Raw genomic sequence first — 20,699 nt, 5'->3', positions numbered from 1 at the left:
AGGAGATCAACGTCCCTTCATAGCAGGACGTCACTTCAAGATGCAGCCTGAGGTTCCTCTCGTTCTCCTGCCTCCTTGCACTCCCAGGCGCTCCAAGACCTCAGAAGCAGTTGCTCCTGTAGGCGTGGCCCACTCGGCGAGGGGGAGCTGATGCAGTGAGCACAAATACTAGAATGCTTGCCGTTGAGCTCCACACACACTCTTCCAACTCATCTCAGAAACCGCAGTCTTGAAAGACAACATGCTTTAAGAGCCAGGCTTTCCGAGAGGAACAGTAGTAATGGCCACACTTATTGAGTGCTTACTGTGCACCAAGCACAGCTCTAAGTCCTTCGTGTGGAGTCCTTAAGACAACCCTGAGGTAGGGACTGCTGTTGTCTGCATTATATAGTTGAGGAAACTGAGTCTCAGAGAGGGGAGTTGCTGTGCCCAAGTCACACAGCAGAGCCAAGACTTGAGCCCAAGCAACCTTCTCCACAGCACGAGATCTTTGGAGATGATTTTTGTTTCCAGTGGTCCAGCTTTGAATTTCAAGTCATGGGATGGCTCAAGCTGGGACAGGGTGGCCTGTGATGGGAATGAAAGAGGAACCTGGGGGGAAAAGGGTGGGCATGAGCCCTCCCCTGACACTGCGAGAGCACCAGGCACACGGTGGGTCTCAGCCAGTATCTGCTGGCCAGGCTGTCGGGGCGGCATCAGGGGTCCCAGAGAGGGAAAGAGAAGGGGCTTCCTCAAGGTGGGACAGGGGGTCACCATTGGGCCCGACTGGGAGGGGCAGACACAGGAGCAGCGCTGTTGGCAAGAACAGAAAGGGACCTCAGAGACCTGGGGAGGCTGCCGGGGTACGGCCTGCGGGCCCTCCTCCCCTGTGTCCTAGGTTGGCTGCGGATCTCTGTCCTGAGAGGCACTTGCAGCCCGGAGAAATGAATCTGCCATGATGGGGTCTCCTCCCTGGCTCAGAGCCTCAAACGTGCCCCTTATGTCCGTCCTTCACCCTGGCGCCCTCCTGCTCAGACACCTCCCACAGCTACCTACTGCCCACAGGATGCAGTCCCTCGTTAGTTTCTAGAAGAACCCTCGAGCGGCATGGGGCCCTGTGGTCAGCGGGAGAGGCAGGCAGGGTGTTGGACTCAGAGACACCGGCCCCGCCTCCACCCACCACGGCCCCTCCCCATCCTCCGCAGCCACCACCGCCCCCTGCTGGCTCCCGATAGGCTGGGACAGAGGTGACAGCACAGATTTATTCCTGGGAATCTGCACAGCGAGGTGTGGGGTCGGGGTGGATCCCGGGTCGGGAGGCCGCGGGTCACTGGGGGCCCGCGCTCAGCGGCTCCACCCGCAGCCACAGTCCGCCCTCGGCGCGCAGGATCAGCTCCGGCTTCCGGCGCGGCTCCTCCCCGGCCGGCAGGACGCGGAAGCTCAGCAGCGTGAGCGCCAGGACCACCTTCATCTCCGTCATGGCGAACGTCTGCCCGATGCAGTTCCTGCGGCGGGAGTGGGGGCTCGACGGCGCCCAGGACCCTCATCCCCGCACCATCGCGCCGGAACCTGTCCCGGGACCCCCGTCCCCGCACCATCGCGCCGGAACCTGTCCCGGGACCCCAATCCCCGCCCGCAGGCAGAGAGAAGCCTGGACCCCCACTAGGGCTTGCACAGCCCCTGAGCCTGGCCCAGACTGCAGCCGGAGCTCAGACCAACAGACAGGGGGCAGGGGCTCTGAGCACCACCGCGGACCCCAGGCCCCAGACCGTTACCCATAACCTCCGGGCGGGGGTGTGTGTGGGGGGGTCGGGGGTGGACGAGAGCTGGAGATCTGACCATCTTCAGTTTTCCCGTTTTCCCACCCTCACAGTCATGTTGGGATCTCAATCCCAGACCCCCGCCCCCATCAGCACATCTCCACCTCACATGCCTGCCTCATCACCTGGGCCCCGCTGAGAAGGGAATAAAAGCCAGAGGTGACCGCTCCTTGGTGTTTTCTGGGTCGAAGCGAAAGGGATCATAGACCTGGGGGCGAGGCCAAGACAGGGCTGCTGGGTGGGTTCTCCCAGGACCTCCAGCCATGGAGAGTCAGACGTGTGTATGATGGGGGGAGGTGATGTCTGATTTGCCAGGTCATAATGCTGCACCCTCCCCTGGGTCCCCTTAGGGGAGCAGACAAGGATGAGGGTTGGGGGAGGCAGCACCTCAGGATTTGGCCACACGGATGGGTTGTGGTGGGTCCCGAAAATACTGATGAGGCAGATAATACCTGTGGGAGAGGAGGGGCCGGTTAGGAAGAGGTCACCCCCTGGCATACGGGCCCCTCTTCTTGCCCAGGATGCTCCTCCCCTTGACGTTGAGGGCACCTTTGGGGATGACCCGGCCATCTGGGAGCACAATGTCCTGGGTGCCGCGTTGGGAAATGCCCACGGTGGGGGGATGCAACCGCAGACTCTCCTTGATGCACATGGTCAGGAAGGGCAACTGGGCCAGGTCGTCCCTAAGGAAACCCCCCAACAATTATCCAGGAAGCCAAAACAGAGACCCCTCAGCCCTCCTCCTGCCCAGGTAGACCCTCTCTCCCTACAACAAAATGTATCCCAGATGGATCACACATCTCCAAACTCACTAAGTTGTGCACATTAAATGTGTACAGCTTTTGTATATTACCCATACCTCAATACAGTGGTTTGAAAATAAAAGAAAGAAAAGCAATATTACACAGTGCCAGACAGAGAAAATTTAGTCAGATACTTTTAAAAGCTTTTCTGAGCAAAACACAGCACCCAAATGCCAACCATAAAAAGGTTTAAAAATTGGCATAAAAATAAAATATTCTCAATGGCAAGAGACCAAAATCAAAGGCAGATAAGTAAGAAAGAAGCAACAGAAATGGATCCAATGTTTTCCTCTTATTTATCATCGTACTAGAGACACGAGCTAATGCAATTAGACAAGGGAAAAAACGGATGTAATGCGGTTTGAAATGTGGGGGTAATTGTGTCATTTTTGGCAGAGAGTGATTTTATGCTTAGAAAACAGAAGAGAATCCACTGGAAATTTTTATAAACAATGAAAATCTGGAAAGGGGGCTGAATTCTGTTTCTTTAGCCCCTTTTTTGTTGGGTAGTGATTTGAATTTTTAATAGCTGATACAGTTAACTGGTTCTACATTGGAAAACTACAAAACACCGTCCCTATGGCCCAACACCACTCATTGCACTCCTCACAGTTTCCTGAGGTTGTTATTTTTTTATGTATCCTTCCAGAGTTACGATTTTTCCATCTTAAAAAGTTATATAGTCAGGTTGTAAACTATCATAATCTCAATAAAAAGTTAAAAATAATTATATAGTAGCATACTATAGATTACACACTGCTCTGTATCTTTTTCATTTAACAATATATCAATCTCTTCTTGTCTATCTCCTGGGATTTGTGTCAAAAATACAGCCTTCCTGGGCCAGCCCCGGGGCATAGTGGTTAAGTCCAGCCTCCTCTACTTTGGCAGCCCCGAGACGGAGGCCAGGATCCCTGGCGGGGACCTACACTACTTGTCAAGCCATGCTGTGGCAGCACGCCACATACAAAATAGATGAAGACTGGCACAGAGTTTATCTCAGGGCTAATCTTCCTCAAGCAAAAAAAGAGGAAGATTGGTAAGAGATGTTAGCTCAAAGCGAATCTTACTCACCAGAAATAAAAAATAGGGCCTGCCCCACCCTGGAACTATAAAATAATTTTCCATGGTTTCCTCTAGAGCTTTTAGACTCTTTTATTGTTTATTTTAAACCTTTGATTCATCTGTATCTTATCTTGTTATGAGATGTGAGAAGCAGGTTGAATTAACTGTTTTCCAGGTAGCTTCCCTGTTGTTCCAAGAGCTTTAATTAAATGATCTTGATTTTCCCTATTGATACAAGACTCCCTCTTTAGCATTGATTCTGGTCAGTAGGCACAAAATTTGTATGCATAAATGATTGGCTTTTCTATGTAGAAATAACAACCAGTTAGAAAAGATAATAAAAGAAAAGACGATAATAACAATAATATAAAATCTGGATTAGACTTAGTGAGAAAAGTGAAATCTGTATATTCCAAAAGAACTTATGAACTTCTCTCAATCCAAATAGAAGATATGATTCACTGTAGCAACAAAAGATTCTAAGGGTTAAATTAACAAAATATGCAAAAAATCTCTATGCAAATATGTCAGACTCTATTAAGAGACTGAAGATATTTTGAATATCCAGAAATGGATATCCATTCCGCACTCTGGGATAGTGTGTGTTAATACTGTGCAATAATCCGTTTTCCACAGGCCAATCATACATTCACGTCAACCAGTAGAGTATATCCAATTCAAATAAAAATCCACCTGACCTTTTCAGAAACTTGGTAAACTTACTCTAAAATATTTCCTGGAAGAATAAAAGGTCATGAAGAGCTGGGTCAATTTAAAATTGAAAGATTAAAGAAGAGGAACTCTACCAGATATTAAGACCTATCACAAACAGGCAGTACTGAAAAAAAACAGTGTGGCACCTCTTCAAGGACGGGAAAATAGACCCATGGAACAGAAAAGAGAGCTCAGAGACAGACACGTGAATAAGTAACAACTTAACATGTGGTAAAGGAAGCCCACAGAGCCCTAGGGTATGGATGGAGGGAACGGCTGCAAAAGAAAGTTCTGACAAATTTGACTTTATGAAAATTACCCAAAAGTAATCAAACAGATGTAAGGTACAGCATGGTGAGTTTAGGTAACAATACTGTATTATATATTTGAAAGCTGCTAAGAGGGTAGATCTTAAAAGTTCTCATCACAAGAAAGAAAAGTTTGTAACTGTGTGTGGTGATGAATGTTAACCAAACTTACGGTGTCAAGGATAACCCTAGTCTTCTCTGTAATGTCTCATTTAGTGTACTAAGAACTTGTTCTCATCACCGTTTATCTCATTCAAAACTACTTTTCCAAAACTCATTCTTCAAGAAAAAGTAAAGAGCTCAAAGGTGTATTTTTAATGTGCAGACCTGAACTGCCACCTGGACAGACACAGAAAGAGAGGAGGAATATAAATGTGGGCATAAGGATAGATGTCTTCTAAAGGAGGCACAGGAAATCATTGACAGGAGTTATTCCTAGGGCGCAGATTAAGAAGGAAGTTCATCTTTATTATAAACTCTTTTGAACTCTTCTTTTTTACCAAGTGCATAATTTTTGTTAACTCTTGGATTAAAAAGAATAAAAGTATTTCTCCACCTCACGGGATCGCTGTGCTGAGCAAGACTTGGAGTGAACACTTCCTCCGAAACGCCTGTCCAGTCCAACATCTCCTCACCATCACCCAGCCCCTGGACTGGCTCAGGCCTTTGATCTCCTCCCTGGGCCCGATCCTACAGCTTGTCCTCTCCAGTAGGCCCCCACCAGCCTAGAAATCTCTCTCTGCTACCCAGATCTCACCTGTCCTCCTCCTGCTCAAACACCTTCCTTGGTTCCCCATTGCCTTTGAGTTAAAAATGGAGCCCTTAACATTTCACTAAAGTCTTCCACAACCAGCCTCTCCTGCCATCTCCCAGCCTCATCATCTCACCATGAGTCAGTCTCTCTCGCTTTCTCCCGCCCTTCCCGTCTCCTTCCCTTCCTTTGTCCCTCCATCCCCCACTCTCTCTCTCCCTCTCTTTCTCCCTCCTTCCCTCTCCTTTCTCTCTCTCTCCTTCCCCGTCCTCCATTCTATTCGTCTCTCCCGCTCTTTGTCTCTCTTTATCTCTCCCTCTCTGCTACCTTCCCTCCCCCTCTCCCTCTGCCTGTGCCCTTCTCCTCCCCATCACTTTTGCCCACACTATCTTCTTGAGAGAACCGCACACAACTACACCCAAATGTCTACTGATCAGCATTCAAGGTCTCAGCTGAGAACTCTCTCCACCCTCAGTCTTGCCTGTCATGCTCTGAACCCAGGTCCTGCCCATGTGGACTGGGAGTGTCCTGACCTGGGATGATCCCCCACCAGGCTGGGAGCTCCTGGAAGGCACAGGCCAGGGCTGGGTGCTTCCCGGGTCTCCAGGACACAGGATAGGGCTGAGAAGAGCTGGGGACGGCACAGAGTTGGGGATGGGCAGGCAGTGTGGCAGTGTTTGCTGAATGGGGACTGGATGGATGAAGGTGGAGGTGTTCATGGACAAGAGTTGAGTGACTTCAATCCCCAGGTGTCCCCTGTGAACCCTGGACTGAACAATATGATAGGAGTTAGGAGCCCAGCAAACATCCAGGCGGTGAAGATGTTTGAAAGAATGTGATTTCAGAGAGAAAAGTAAGGGAGCAGAAGGGAGGTTCACTCTCTGAACAGGTCCTGAGGGGCATGATCTGCCCTCACACATTGCACTAATTCTCTCAACCGCCCAGATCTTCTACTCAGAAGGGTTTTCCCTGTCCTTAACGACCCGGGCTGGGTACCAGAACCCGCCTCTGGGCTCTGCTCCTATTTCCACTAAGCAAAAATCACAGAATGGATGAAAAGATCTTCCCACTCCCAGCTGGGGAGCAGAGCCAAGGAGAGGGTTTCAGGAACAGACCATGTGCACCTGCACTCACCACTCAATCTCTTTAGGCTCGCGGTCCCTTAGGAGCTCTCGCACCTCCTGCCGGCAGCGCTCCTGGTGCTCTGGGTGCCTTGCGAGGTTGTACAGGACCCAGGAGAGGCCGCTGGCTGTGGTGTCATGTCCTGAGAGGCAGCCAGACAGGTCTGGGTCTCTCAGCGACTTCAGCACCAGAAGGTGGACAGCGCCCTGACACTAAGGCCCTCAGGGAGGACTGGGGACTATGGGCTGGTCCAGGGCCCACCAATCAAATCCCTGGGATAGAGAGACCCCTGCCCCTTCTGTATTCTCACCCCCAAACATAAAGGTGTCAGCTTCAGCTCGGATGTCCTCATCTGACAGTTCCTTCCCATCTTCATCCTGGAGAGAAAGCAAGACCCACAAAATCACCAGTTCCTAGGGGCCCTGAGACAATCTCTGAAGCTCCATCATCATCCCAGGAACCCAAGCCAACCCTGCACTCCTGGACCTTCCTTGGTCCCAATCGCCAGAGGCCCCACCCCACAGGCCTCCTCCTTGGCATCCTTGCCTCCTCTCTTGTCCCTGGTGGGAGGAATCAATGATCCATGAACATTTCCATGGTTTGTGATGAAGGCTTTCTGAGAAAAATTTATTGGCAACCTGGGCTGCAGGATGATTGACTGGCAACTTGCCTTGGAAGTTAGTGATTGAGCATCGCTCCAGAGCAATTTGCTCACATTGTTGGATGGTAGATCCAGAGATTCCTTATCTCCCCTGGAGATAAACCTACAGAACCTACAGACTTTGCCTTCTCACTGAAGATCTGCTTATATTCCAGAAAATTCTCCTTCTCCTCCTCTCCTTGTCTCTCTCACCATAAGGAAGAAAGGACAGATGAGTCAGCTGTCATAAGTTCCAAAGTTCATACTGTGGGGACACCTCTCTCATGATGCAAGCATGGCTGCATGCACAAGTAAAAGCATCATGTCACCCTCAGAGGAACTTGGGAATGGGGAACCAGAGCCACACTTCTGCTCTGGCTACTGTTACTACTGTGAGCAATAAGTTGGCCACTCTGATCCAGGGTTCTGAGGTACATATAGGTGTAGTCTAATATATATATATTAGACTCAATAAATTAGTCATATGTATATCTATACATATGATTAACTTATTAAGTAAAGTCCCAGGCCCTGCCCAGCATCAGTTTCAGACTTAGCAGTCCCCCGGAGCCTGCATTCCACACAGTCATCTCTAAAACATACCCCTGACCCATCCCTCCCGTCCTCAAGCACCTTCCATGCCTCCTCACTGCCCTCTGGATCAGGTCCAAGTTCTCCCATCTGACATTTGAAATCAAGGTACATCGTCCCTCTCGAATTCAGATCCCAGAGAAGCCCACCTTAGCCAGCAGGAGCACATCGATGAAGTCCAAAGTCTTGACCTTAGCCTTGGCCTTGAGGAGATCATCAAGACCCTGATCAGGGAGGGTGCGGCGGCGCTCCTGGATGATGGAATCTGTGAAGTCGTGCACCAGGCGGCAGACCCTATGGAAGCGCTGTCCCTCAGAGGTGAGGTGGTACAGGGAGTCCATGTACAGGAAGATCTGCTCATTCCGCTTTGTCACAAGGGCACTGAGCTCCAAGACAGCAGAAATGTATTCACTAGGCTTCCTGCAGGATGCGGGCATGAAGGGAGGCAACAACTTAGCTCACCTGAAGCCCCGGAAGCACCTCCCACCAGAAGGCAGGTCCAATCTCCCATGGGGAAACTGAGTCTCCAGGAACAGATGGACCCACAGATGGATGGTGGGGATGATCCAGGAGACGTGGCTCTCCAGTCTTTCTTATCTCCCTGCTTCCTAGTCTCTGTGAGCTGCCTCCATGTGCCAGGTGCCCAGGGCACAGCTGAGACATCATGCTTCTCTCCTCTATCTGCCCTTCTCCTTCCAAAGCTGTCCACACAGCTCAGACTTTGTCCTCTCCCAACTGACAGTGGACCTAGCCTCTCCTGAGGCTCCATGCATCCATTGTCAACACCACCTGTATCTACATGACAGTCTGTCTTCTCTAGAGTCAGACATCCAAGCTCAGCTTTGACCACAACCCTCATCTGCTCAAACACCTTCCATGGTTCCCTGGAAACCTCAGTATCAAGTTCATATTCCTTTGCTTGGCTTTTTAATGTCATTAAGACCTACCCCTGCCTACATCTCCAACCTCACTACCCAGGTGTCTCCTCATTGTTGCAAACTCTCTGCTCTTCCTAGCCTCCTGGCCTGTATCAAACATTTCTACCTACCCAAAAGGATTGCTCTGTCTCTTTCCCCTTCCCTGAACTTTGGTGTCCAGCTCAGACCCTTCTCCTCCAGGAAGGCCCTTCTGATTGTCATGGTAAGTCCTCCCTCCATCTATTCCCTTGTGTCTATGGCCCATGTTCCCAGGCCTTGGGCAAGGACTCACTCCTGGCAATCGCTGTTGAAACTGAAGACACATTTCTGCAGACTGTCGAGGGTCATGAGGCTGATGTGCTCAAACATGTCCAGATGGGCACTGCCCTCCGAGGCCAGGCGCTTCCACTTGGCCTGGACAGAGAAGCAGCAGATCCTGGGCTGGGACTGGCCGCCCCTGAGCCCCGCGCCAACCCAACACCAGGATGGGCTCCCCAGACCAAGCCTCTTGGTCCCAGGCACCTGTCCTGTGGAGGACCAGGCATGAGTGGGAGTGGACGCTGTTACTGTGAGGACATGAAGACCCCACAGCTGGAAGTCATGAGACCTGCATTCCAGTCCTGGCTCTGCCTGCTACACGCTGTGCGCCCTTGGCCAGCTCATTTCCTTCCTCTGGGCTCCACTTGTCAAATCCTCAGTGAAAGGTCAGATGACCTGCTTTGGTGTCAGACAAACCAGGTTGGAATCCCAGCTCCACTTGTTAGCTCACTTGCCGTCTGTGTGAACTCGAGCAACTCCCTAACCTCTCTCAGCCTCAGTTTCACCATCTGCAATGGGGAAAAAGAATCTCCACCTCACAGGGACATGAAAATTAAATTAGACAACACACGAGGGAACCACACGAGAGGATTGTCCCAACTGAGAGCATCCTAGACCAGCCTGCAGCCAACCAGGCCCCAAACACGTGAGAGGACTGAGCCCAGAACAGCAAAGTACCTGACCCACAGCTGATCACAGATACGTAAGTGACCCCATCCACATCCAGAAGAACAAGCTCACTGACTCGTAGACTTGTTAGCAATAATAAAACTTTATATATTGAAAAGTGGCTTGTTACTCCATATTCAGGACTCAACATGCAATATTCATCACTATCGTCAACAGTGTCTCAGGATTCCAAGGCTTCTGAGAGGGAAACATAGAAACTAGCACATGAGCACCTACTATGTGCCAGGGACGTGGGTCCATTACGTCATCTTGTCCATCCTGCAAAGTCAGGCTTATTATCCCCAGTTACAGCTGAGGAAACCAAGGCTCAGAAAGGAGAAGCAATGGCCCCAAAGCTACCCAGGAGAGTCAGAATTCCAGACAAGATGTCTCTGAGCGCCCATTGCCCCCGAGGCTCCAGGTAGGAGCTTGGGTTCAAGAGACTCACATGCATGATGTTCACACTGTCATTGAAAATCCTCACGTAGGACTTCAGGATGTTGAAGTGCAAGGCGGGTGTCAGCATGCGGCGGTGCCTGCTCCACTTGTCACCACCACTCAGCAGGAGCCCATCCCCTGGTAGGGGCAGCCACAGAGAGTGAGCAAGGGAGGGCCTTCCCCTGGGCCCCAAGGTTGTCCCCAATCCCCTCACACGCAGTTACTCACCCAGCCAGGGCTTCAGGAAACTGTAGAAGACCATGTCCTTAGGCGCGATGGCAGCTGACATGAGAGATAAGCCATCAGGGGCCATGTAGCGGGGGAGGGGAGGGACTTTTGAGGCAAGGTGGGGCCCCAGCCAGGGGTGTGCACTCCCCCTCCATGCCCAACATAGCAGGAGTTGGGGCAAGGGCAGAGGAATCTAGGAGAAGGGGCAGGGTAAAGGGGGCCTAGACCAGGCAACAGCACAGACTATAGCAAAGGCAGAGCCCACAGACACACCCCTATGTGCTTAGATGCATCCCAACATGGCATAACACGCCACAGCATGGCTCAGTGTGGCTCCTACAGGGTCCAACATGTTCTAAACACCCAAGCACAGCCAAGAATTCTACAAAACGCCTTCACAGGGACCTGGGACACCGTGTCTGCCCAGCTGTCACATCTCCTGGGACATCTGACATGGCCTCACCATGCACTAACATGTCCTGACATGAAACAACATGCATGACACACCCTGACATCACACAACGTGCTCTAAAATGGACCGAAAGATAACCTCAGCATATCCTACAGACAGGACTTACATGTAGTCCCATTAATGTCACAGACGTGGACCAGACATGACCCAGAAATATGCTAAGACCTGCCTCAGACAAGACTCGCATAAGGTCTCAGGCATTTCTCAGAAGGACCCAGGTCCCAGAGCTCAGACAAACCCCAATTTGGCCCAGAAATGACCAGCAGGAGAACCAGACACACTCAAGGGGCATCAGACAAAACCCAGACAGACTCCAACACACCTCGAATGTCCTTGGCCACAGGCGAGCCCCAGTCATGACTGCGACCATCCCCATTTGATCCGAGGAGCAAACATATACCAGATGTAACCAAATATAATATATACCAGGTGTAGCCAAGTGTAACTTACACCACTGTTACCAAAGGTATCATATACCAGCCTAACCAAGTGTAACATATGCCAGCTATAACCAAATGTAACATATGCCATCTGTGACCAAGTGTAACATATGCCAGTTGTAACCAAAGGTATCATACACCAGTTGTAACCAAGTGTAACATACCAGCTGTAACCAAATATAAAATATGCGAACTATAACCAAGTGTAAACATATCAGCTGTAGTAAGTGTAACATATACAAGCTGTAACTAGGATCCAGGTAGAAACACAACTGCGACCAGACGTGGCCATACAGCAGACAGCACACAGATACAGCCTCAGCGTGAGCAGACATGACCACGTGTCCGGCAGGTGGGGATCCAGGTAAGACAAAAGCAGTCATCTCCAGAACAGGCCCTCCTGTCTGCACCGGGTCACCTGCCCAGCTGGGGGCGGCTCAGAGACCTCAGCAGCAGGCAAGCTGTGGCCAGCGGGGTGTCTACCTGGAGCAAAGAGCACCGGCTTGATGCAGGTGGGGTGAAAGATGCGGATGACTGCATGCCAGGGCCCCACCCACCAGCAGCACACGTCCCCATAGGTCCTCGCCAGGCACTCTGTACAGGAGACCTTCCTCTGAGCTCCAAATCTGGAGAGGAACAAAGAGGAACTGAACCACTCTTCCAGGTGGCCAGAGGGAAGGACCTGCAGGGCAGAGACCTAGACCTGAGCCCCGCGAATCCCACCCAGCAGCTTATCCTTCTCCGGGGGTCCTTCCCCACACCTTCCATACATGACAACTGAGGTCCCTCAGTTACAGGAACACAAAGGGTCCTTCCCTATTTGAATCCCGAGTCCATGTTCACCTGACTTCTCTCCTATCCCCATTTTCCGGATAAGGAGACTGAGGCTCTGAACAATATGAACTCACTTGCACACAGCCTTCCAGGTCGTAAGTGGCATGCCTAAGACCTGATCCCAGATCTGTCTGAATCAGGGCCTGAGTTCTTACCCATCAAACTGCCTTGAACCCCAGAACAATAGCTCTGAGAACCCTATGCCTGCCTATCCGGGCAATCGGAGTCACAGTGACTGGATGAGGAACTGGTCCTGTGACCTAAGCAGGCAAACTAAAGCAAGTCCTGCAGCTCTTCCTGGAACTGTTGGGAACGATCTCATGTTTCCGTAGGAGCTGAGCTTCTGGGACTCATCTTGACCAGCGTGAGACTGAAGCCATCACAGAGGGACACAGAACCAACAAACGAAGACTGACTCCCGATGACACTGTCTGAGACCTGGATCCAGCCACGCCTGAAGACAAGATCCCTGGCCTGAACAGTCAGTCGATTCCCTTTCTTTGCTTAGCCCATACAGGGTAGACGTTCCACCACTCACAGCTGAAAGAGACCCTGGCAGCCAGAGAAAGCCAGGGACCTGCCTAGAGTCACCCAGCATTTTGGTGTTAGAGCCAAGGACCCTGTCGGCTTCTGCCTGTTCCCCACTTCAGCCTGGTCCGTCTGGAAGTCAGAATGGCAGGGGAATAGCAGAAGGGAGCCTGGCTGGGGGTGGGGTCTGCTTGGGGTGATTCCTGGGGCCTGGAGCAGGAGGGCCATGAGCTTGAAGAGGACAAGCCACAGGAGGGAGTAGAAGGAATCAACCCATCAGAGTTGGATGTCATGAAAATAGCAGCCCAGATCCTGCACCAGCTCAAGCCCTCATGCTCTGGCCTGGGGGTGAGCAGGGCTGAGGCCAGACCTAGCAGGGGGCCTCAGATCCCATCTTGCCCACTGCAGCCCTCTGCTTTAAAAAATTTCAGCTCATTGTTTCAGACCCAGTTCCAGCAGCCCCTCCTCCAGGAAGCCTTCCAGCCTGGCCCAGCAGAGACCTTGCTTCTCCTCTGGGCTGCCTCATTCATCTCCCTCCAGCCCATTCCTCACCACTCGAGATCGGGGATCACTCTGCCTAGATCTGTCTTCTAAGAGTGAAGATCCCCCAGGACAGTGACTTGCATTGAAGCCTCTTGGGGCCCCAGGGGTGCCCAGGACAGCAGGGCAGGGGGCAAACAGCAGTGGAGGGAGGATCGGTGAGATGGGGGTTGGTGAAAACAGGAAGGAAAGAGAAAGATGACTGAGAGGAGAGGGGCAGAGGGCCGAGGGCCGGGGTCCTGCAGGGGATGCACAGAAGCTTGCAGGGAGCAGCTAGAAGCGCTTGGATGCACCGCGGCACCACCACCACAAGCTCTGCATGGGTACCTGAGGCGCTGAGGACAGTCCGGACCATGTCGGGGTGGCAGAGATTGACAAGGGGTATGACCGGGCCCAGCCAGGTCACAAATCCCTGGGGGTAGTTGGCCACCAGCTGAGTAACAACTCTCATGCCTTGCTCAGTGGGGGTGACCTGCAAGCAAGGAGGGGCCGTCACTCCCCAGAAACAGCCATGGCATGTCCCCCCTGCAGCCTCTCATGTGGACGCTCTGTCCAGATTCTGCAGGGATGGGGGAATCTATGCTTCCTCCTGCTCCTTTCCTCTCAGGGCAGGAGGGTCCCTGAGGCCTCTCCAAGTCCCAAGGGAGCAACCAGGGTCAGGGAGAAAACACGCTCTGCACACAGAGGCCGACCTTGGCTCCAGAAGATGGATTTCCCTCATCCTGGGAGGGGTTGCAGCCACGGGGCGGCCACAGGGGGAGGCACTCAAGAGGGAGGTTTGTGAGCAGGAGGGTGGACTCAGGACTAGACCCAGGTGCTCATTCTCACATCCTTTTCAAGTCCTGACATGTCCAGGGGGTCTCTGGTTCCCCCAATGGTGATGGGTTTGCAGACAAAGGACGTACCAGGCCAGGCAGACCCCAGGGAATACATGTGAACTCTGAATATCAATCAGAGGGCAGCTCCCACCCCTTCTGATGGCCAGGCTCTGTGCATATGGCCTCCTGTCTGTCTCTCCATCTCTCACACTGCATCCTGTCTGTCTCTCTGTCTCTCCCAGTGGATCCTGTCTGTCTCTTTATCTCTCACAGTGGGTCCTGTCTGTCTCTCTGTCTCTCACACTGCGTCCTGTCTGTCATTATCTCTCACAGTGCGTCCTGTCTGTCTCTTTTGAACAGTGGACACACACATAAATAGTGTCCTTTACAAGTGAAAAAACTGAGACTATATACTCTAAAATGGGAACAAGTGGAGGGTTGGCTCCTGGTAAAGTGTCCTCTCCAGTCCTTCGGAATTCCCAAGCCTGACAACTACCCCCGGTGCTCCAGGCAGTTGAACATTTCACCTCTGACCCCTCCCTGCTCCCAAGGATGCTGAGACAAACACTCAAAGCACTTCAACGAATTGACCCAGAGAGGAATAATCACTCAGCCAAGGTAACACAGCGAGAGGGGCTGGAGGTGGGAAGAGTGTCCATGACGAGCCCCCACATCTGAGCCCTCAGAGCAGGAGGCAGACCTGCGGGAACCAAGGCATTCCCGCTGCCCCCAGGGCCCAGAGAACATCCCAAGACCCAGAATCCCAGGAATGCCTCACAATGAACTTCGGAACATCCCCCTTCGGAACTTTGTCACGAGAACAGTGAAATCACAGGAAGTGCTCCCCTGAGCTGCGGCTCTTGCCCAGGGAAGGGAAGGAGAGCTGTGCTCATCCCTCAGCTGGCCCGGGGGACGGGAGGAGCGGGTGGTCAGCTCTGTGGCCGTGACGGACAGGGGTGAAGGCACGTTCTCCACCCAGGTCCTCAACACTTGCTGTGAGTGCCCGCTGTCCACCCGCCCCTGGGCTGGCCCTGCCATGTCTGCTCCCAGAGCTGCCATCAAGGTGGAGAGATAGATAATAACTACTTGGACAATTAATGTTTAATTAAGTGTGAGCAGGACCAAGTGAAAGGTCAAGGCCTGGGTGTGGGCAGGCAGTGGAACAGGCCTCTGAAAGGGAAATGAGTGGCCTAGATCCTCCAGGTTGGACAACGGAGCCCACTGGGACATCTTGGGGGGAAGAGCCAGATGAGAGGAAGGGGTCCCAGGAAGGGGTGGGGAGCTGTGCCCAGTGGGTGGGGGTGGGGAGGCCATAGCTAATTCCTGTGGGGAAACTGCAGCCCAGCGTGAGCAGACTCAAGGAAACGGGCCAGGCAGAGCCGACCCTGGACAGTGCCCCCAAGGCCATCTCAAGCTCAGCGGTGGAGACTGGGAATGTCAGGTGGTCTCGCTCTGTGCAGCCTGTGCTGTGAGCCCCTCAGAGCTGTGGCAATGGATCCAGAGCAGGCGTGGGGTGGGGGACAAGTACGTGGAAGCCCCTCAGAGCTGTGGCAATGGATCCAGAGCAGGCTTGGGGTGGGGGACAAGTACGTGGGAGCCCCTCAGAGCTGTGGCAATGGATCCAGAGCAGGCTTGGGGTGGGGACAAGGACGTGGGAGCCCCTCAGAGCTGCGCCGATGGATCCAGAGCAGGCTTGGGGTGGGGGACAAGGACGTAGAAAAAGCCTGGGATGGCAGAGCAGAGGAACGAGTGAGTGAGCAAGGAGGGGCCGCATGGGCCTTCGTCTCACTTCCGCTCTCCTAGACCCCAGCCCAACCCTGAGCCCCATTCCTGACCCCTCGGGAAGTCCACCCACCCTGATACCCCCGACCCCTCCTGCTGCCATACTCACCAGGCCCAGGTGACCCAAGAACCAGTTCCATTTTGGGGGCTGCGGGAAGCATCGCAGGCGGCAGCAGTTGTCATAGAAGGTGTAGGTCCAGGCCAGGACGCGGGCCAGGAGCCAGGAGGCCCCGACCAGCAGCAGGAGCAGCCACGGGGAGGCTGCCACGGGCCTGAGCCCCAGCCAGGACAGGCTCAGCCACGGCATCCTGCAGGGCACACAGGGTGAAGGGCGAGCTCCTGGGGCCCAGGAAAAGAAAATTATTGGTGAGCTCCAGGCAAAGACAGACAGCTGACAAAGAGGGCAAGGACCAAGGGTGTGAGGGACAGGACAGGGAGGGGCAGGGATGGTGAGGGCTGGGGCCAGGGCAGGGAGGGCTCAGAGAAGGGCTCAGAGAGGGGAGGGGGTGCATAGAAATCCAGAGGAAGAGAGAGAGACAAACAGAAAGACAGACAGACAGAGACACAGAGACAGTGAGACGGAGAGAAGAGATAAAGAGAGGAGAGACGAAGGAGGAAAGGCACAAACTGAATCAGTGGCAGGTTGCCAGAGGCGCCAGTTACAGGAAACCACCATCTCATGCCAACTCACTCCCTGGAGCCACCCCTGCCCTGGGCAGTGCCCTCCCCACCCCAGGCCAGCACCTCCAGCCCTGGACCCCAGCCCGCACCTCCTGTCTGCAGCTGCACACAGCTCCTCTCCCCTGTTCCTGGGAAGTCTCGGCCCCTGGGCCCTGACCTGGGGAGGCTGGCAGGGCCAGGCTGGGGCAGCCAATCCCTATGCATCTGCTTACCTCCTCCCCACCTGGCTGCCGGCCCAGAGGGAGGTGGGGGAGGGGAGCCAGTGTTGTCAAGAGAGGCCTATGAACCAGCTCAGGGTCACACAGCATGGATGCTGGCTCCTCAGGACTCAGCACCTTTCTTGTGGTGTGGAGGGGGAAAGTTGGGGGGCGGCCAAAGGTGACTCTGGACCCCAAGTTTACAGCTGCCCCTGCCCTTCCCAGTCCAAGGTGTGGGAGGTGAAAGGTTGCAATTGGGAGTTCAGGTGCCAGGTGAGCAAGGCCAGGCCAAGCCTTATCCCCACACATGTCCTGGGCTCTTGTCCACGTGAGGGGCCAGGAGGGCGTCATGCACTGTTTCTCAGTGCAGAATCAGGAAGCTCAGAGAGAGGAAGCCTCTGGCCCCAGGACAGCACAGCCTGGCAGGACGTCAAGACCTGCCTCCAGGCAGCCCAGGACCTGGGTTGAGACATGAGTGCTGGGAGTGGGAACGAAGCCGCCAGCCTTGTGAGGATCACCCACACCAGACTCTTGGGTAAGGAGCCCCATCAGGCGAGGGCATGTGGAGGAGTGGGGGGTGAGGCTGTCGGGGGCTGTGAGAGCATGGGGTGCAGACAGCGGAGGGCAGAGCTGAGAGAGCCTGGGTGGAGTCCTGCCTGTCCTCACTCTGACCATGGGCTGTGCCAGCCCTCTCTGGGCTCAGAGTTCCTTCTGGGATACAGGATGTCAGATGAGGGCCTGAGGGGGGCAGAGGAGGGTTCCACAGGAAGGTGAGAAGGATCAGGACCCCCAAAAAGACAGAATGAAGGGAAAGGGCCAGTAACTAGTCCTTGTGCTGCTGTGTGCCAATACTCCACATACAGTAGATCTACTCTGTGCAGAGGACGGTATGTAAAGAGTGCCTACTATGTGCTGGGTACCTCACAAAACATCCCTACAGCAAGTCAGGATCTCTACATAAAGCACGCCTACTGTATGGCAGGTATGCTATATAAAGGGCATGTACTGTGTGCCAAGTACTCTCTACAAAGTGTGCCTACTGTGTGCCAAGTGCTCTACATAAATCCTGTCAACAGTATTCCAGGTTTTCAAGATATAGCATGACTACTGTGCCCAAGACTCTCCATAGGACATGCCTACTAAGTGCCAGGTGCTCTACATAAAGCACATCCATTACATGCTGGGCATTCTACATAAGCACGCCTACTGTGTGTTGTGTGCTCTGTGTAAAGTATGCCTACTGTATGTGTCAGGTACCCTACATACAGTAAACCTATTCTGCCCAAAACACTTTACATAAAGTTGGCTACTGTGTGCCGGGTACTCTAGAACATGTGTACATACTATGAGCCCATTACTCTACATAAATCCTGTCTACTGCATGCCAGGTGTCCTACATAAAGAATGCCTACTGAGTACCAGGTATACTACATTAAGTGTGCCTACTGTGTGCTGGGTACTCTACATAAAGCATCCCTACTGTGTGCAGGGTACCATATATGAAATGCTCCTCCCGTGTGTCAGGTGATCTACATAAGGTAAACCTACTGTGTGCCAGATGTTCTGCCAGCAGGATAAAGCATCACCCTCCCCTCAATCTCTGGGCCAGCACCCTGGGATCAGGCAGAGAGACCCAGGTGTTGCATCTGCAGGAGGAAAGATGCCTATTTAACTGAAGAGTGAATGGAGGCACAGAGGGGGCAAGCCTCGAGCCCAAGTTGGAGGGCTGGTCATGCTCCCAAGCCCAAGCCTTTCCCTCTGCCATGCTGCTCCACTCCCATTCATAAGGGACAATGACCTATTAACCCAGGGACATTTGTGATGGTGGAATCTCAGGCAATGTGGTGACCCCAGAGGGGACATCTTGAGGACCTTGTGTCACTCCGCAGATCATCCTCCCACATCCAGGAGGCGCCACCCAAAGGATCTAGTTCACCCCTCCTGGGCCTCCCCTGATCCTGTCCAGAAGGGCCCTGTGGGATGGTCTCAGGTGAGGAGCTCAAAGGATGGGCCTCCTGGCAGAACTACTGAGCAGGATGGTGGGGGAAAGACATTCCCCCTGACACTCATGGGATGTTGGGGAGACCCCAAACCTCCTTCTCCCCCTCCCACTGTCTGGGGGAGTCAGGTCTTAGAGCCCTCAGTGCAGTGGGGTGCACTGTGCCCCCCAGAATCTCCTCCCCCTCACTGGGGCAGAGCACCTACCTGGCAGGTCCATCCATGTCAGGATGAGGGGGACAAGGTCAGACGATGATAAACCAGGCAAAGTCCTGGGAAACACAGGAGAAAGGGCCCCCAGTGCCCAGAGGTGCTCAACTCGCTGTGGACCTACTGTGTGCCAGGAATATGCAGGCAGCTGAGAGAGGGAATGGTGGCTACCACCAGCATTGGACAACAAGCCACTGAAGCTGTTTTAAGCCCTTTAGACATATTACCCATTTTTTTCATTTTATGGATGAGTAAACTGAGGACGAAAACTATTTGAGTGACTTGTCCAAAGTCGCAGAGCTAGTGGAGCCAGGCTGTGCACTAGGCTTCACACTGGGTGCCCTGAGCCACTAAGCTGTGCTCCTTCATGTCTGTAAATGGGCATTTAGTTAGTGCCATCTCCCTCAATATGGGAATAATCAAAAGAGACAATGCACATAAAACACACAGGGCAGAGGAAGGGCCTAACAAATGCTCCTCATTGTCATTGTCATTGCTACTGTTGTGTCATGTAATCATCCCACAGCCCTGCAGTATCACTTTCATGAGCCCATTTTACAGAAGAGGAGCTGGAGGCTCAGAGAGATGAAGCAACTTGCTCCAGCCACACAGCAAATTAGGTAAATATGACATCGCAGGTGACAGCACAACTTGGCACATAGGTGCTCATTAAATATCCGGGGAAGAAAGAAAGCTTTGCAGCCATGAGCTCTAAGGCTCGGCTCCTCAAAGTGTGGTCCTTGGACCTCCACCATCGTGTCACCTGAGAGCTTGCAGGAAATGCAGAATCTCGTGCCCCCGCCTGGAATGCTGACTCAGAATTGCATCTAAGTAGATCAGAGGAAAATTGTGCACACTCCTTCAAATTTTAAGATGTGTTGCTTTAAGACCCTTGAGTCCGGGTGCTGTGAGGGATGAGGGAGGGGAGCACCTTCACCCCTCTGGTTCTCCGAGTTTTTTCAGCTATGAAATGAGAAATATCTGTACCTCCCAGAACTGTTCACATATATGGTTGTATGTCTATTGAACACTCATTGTGTCAGACCCTGAGGGTGCAGCTGTGAGCATATCAGACACCGTCCCTGCTGCTGAGGAGCTCACATCCACTGGAGAGACGGGCACCAGTCAAATAAATGACCAAGGACATATCAGACAGTGATAAGCGATGGGCCTGGTGGAGGGGCCATACCTTAGGCCAGGGGTCAGGGTGAGCAGAGGTCTGAGTGTACAGGAAAAGCCTCCAAAGGCAGGCATGAGTTGGGACACCCAGGCTGTGTGAGAGGGCAAGTGGAGTCTTGTCCCTTTGACACTGGGGCTGAGAGCAATTACACACGAGCTTGTGCCATTGATCCTTGGGAAGGCCAATGTGGAGAGCAAAATCCAATCCCACATTAAAGCTATAAGTGAGTGTGGACCTTTCACTGGCCATAGCAAGAACTCAAACTCAGGCAGGCCTCTGCAGCCATCAGGAGGGAAGGGTCTGGTGTACTGGGGCTCCCCCATTCCTGAGTCAGGTGACAGCAGGGGAAAGGAGGCCAGCATGGCAGGCAGGGAGCCTCATGTGGGGATTTCTGTTCTGAGCCTGAGGAGACTGGAGCATCCCCAACGGTTTCTCATCCAACACCGGATGTGTAAGCTGCCAGATCACAGCAGCCTGGCTTATGGAATGTCCCCCAGCCAGTGGTGGAGCAGGGAGCCATGCACAGGAAGACAGAGGCTGGTCCTTCTCCAGGGTCCCTCCACCCTACCCAGAGCCAGGCAGGGGGCATTCATGCGACAGACAAGTGGTGGTGGTCACTCTGTGAGTCTCCAGCTTCAGGCACTGCCCATCACCCC

The 20,699-nt window shown here is 53.1% G+C and overlaps 1 protein-coding gene across 7 annotated transcripts; it reads right to left on the bottom strand.

Moving 5' to 3' along the window:
- Positions 1-1,115: 1,115 nt before the first annotated feature.
- LOC106828081 (cytochrome P450 4F2-like) lies at positions 1,116-16,776 on the bottom strand. Of its 7 annotated transcripts, none has more exons than XM_070519312.1 (13): positions 16,548-16,659; positions 15,887-16,116; positions 13,505-13,649; positions 10,364-10,417; positions 10,146-10,273; positions 9,003-9,124; positions 7,943-8,213; positions 6,873-6,939; positions 6,575-6,704; positions 2,349-2,482; positions 2,187-2,251; positions 1,913-2,007; positions 1,222-1,484 (listed from the first exon to the last, which is right to left on the bottom strand). In XM_070519312.1, exons 2-12 carry the CDS (start codon positions 16,082-16,084, stop codon positions 1,921-1,923), a joined length of 1,401 nt encoding a protein of 466 aa, XP_070375413.1. In that variant the 5' UTR covers positions 16,085-16,116; positions 16,548-16,659; the 3' UTR covers positions 1,222-1,484; positions 1,913-1,920. The 7 variants fall into 7 exon arrangements, with proteins under 7 accessions (XP_070375410.1, XP_070375409.1, XP_070375412.1 ...); XM_070519310.1 differs by having other exon boundaries at positions 1,925-2,007; XM_070519309.1 differs by lacking the exons at positions 1,913-2,007; positions 16,548-16,659 and adding an exon at positions 16,671-16,776 and having other exon boundaries at positions 1,116-1,484.
- Between the last annotated feature and the right edge of the window lie 3,923 nt (positions 16,777-20,699).

The sequence above is a fragment of the Equus asinus genome, chromosome 10, assembly GCF_041296235.1.
Source record: "Equus asinus isolate D_3611 breed Donkey chromosome 10, EquAss-T2T_v2, whole genome shotgun sequence".
Classification (NCBI taxonomy): domain Eukaryota; kingdom Metazoa; phylum Chordata; class Mammalia; order Perissodactyla; family Equidae; genus Equus; species Equus asinus.
Note: the sequence above shows the minus strand (reverse complement) of the source record. Positions and strands in the feature narration are given on the sequence as shown.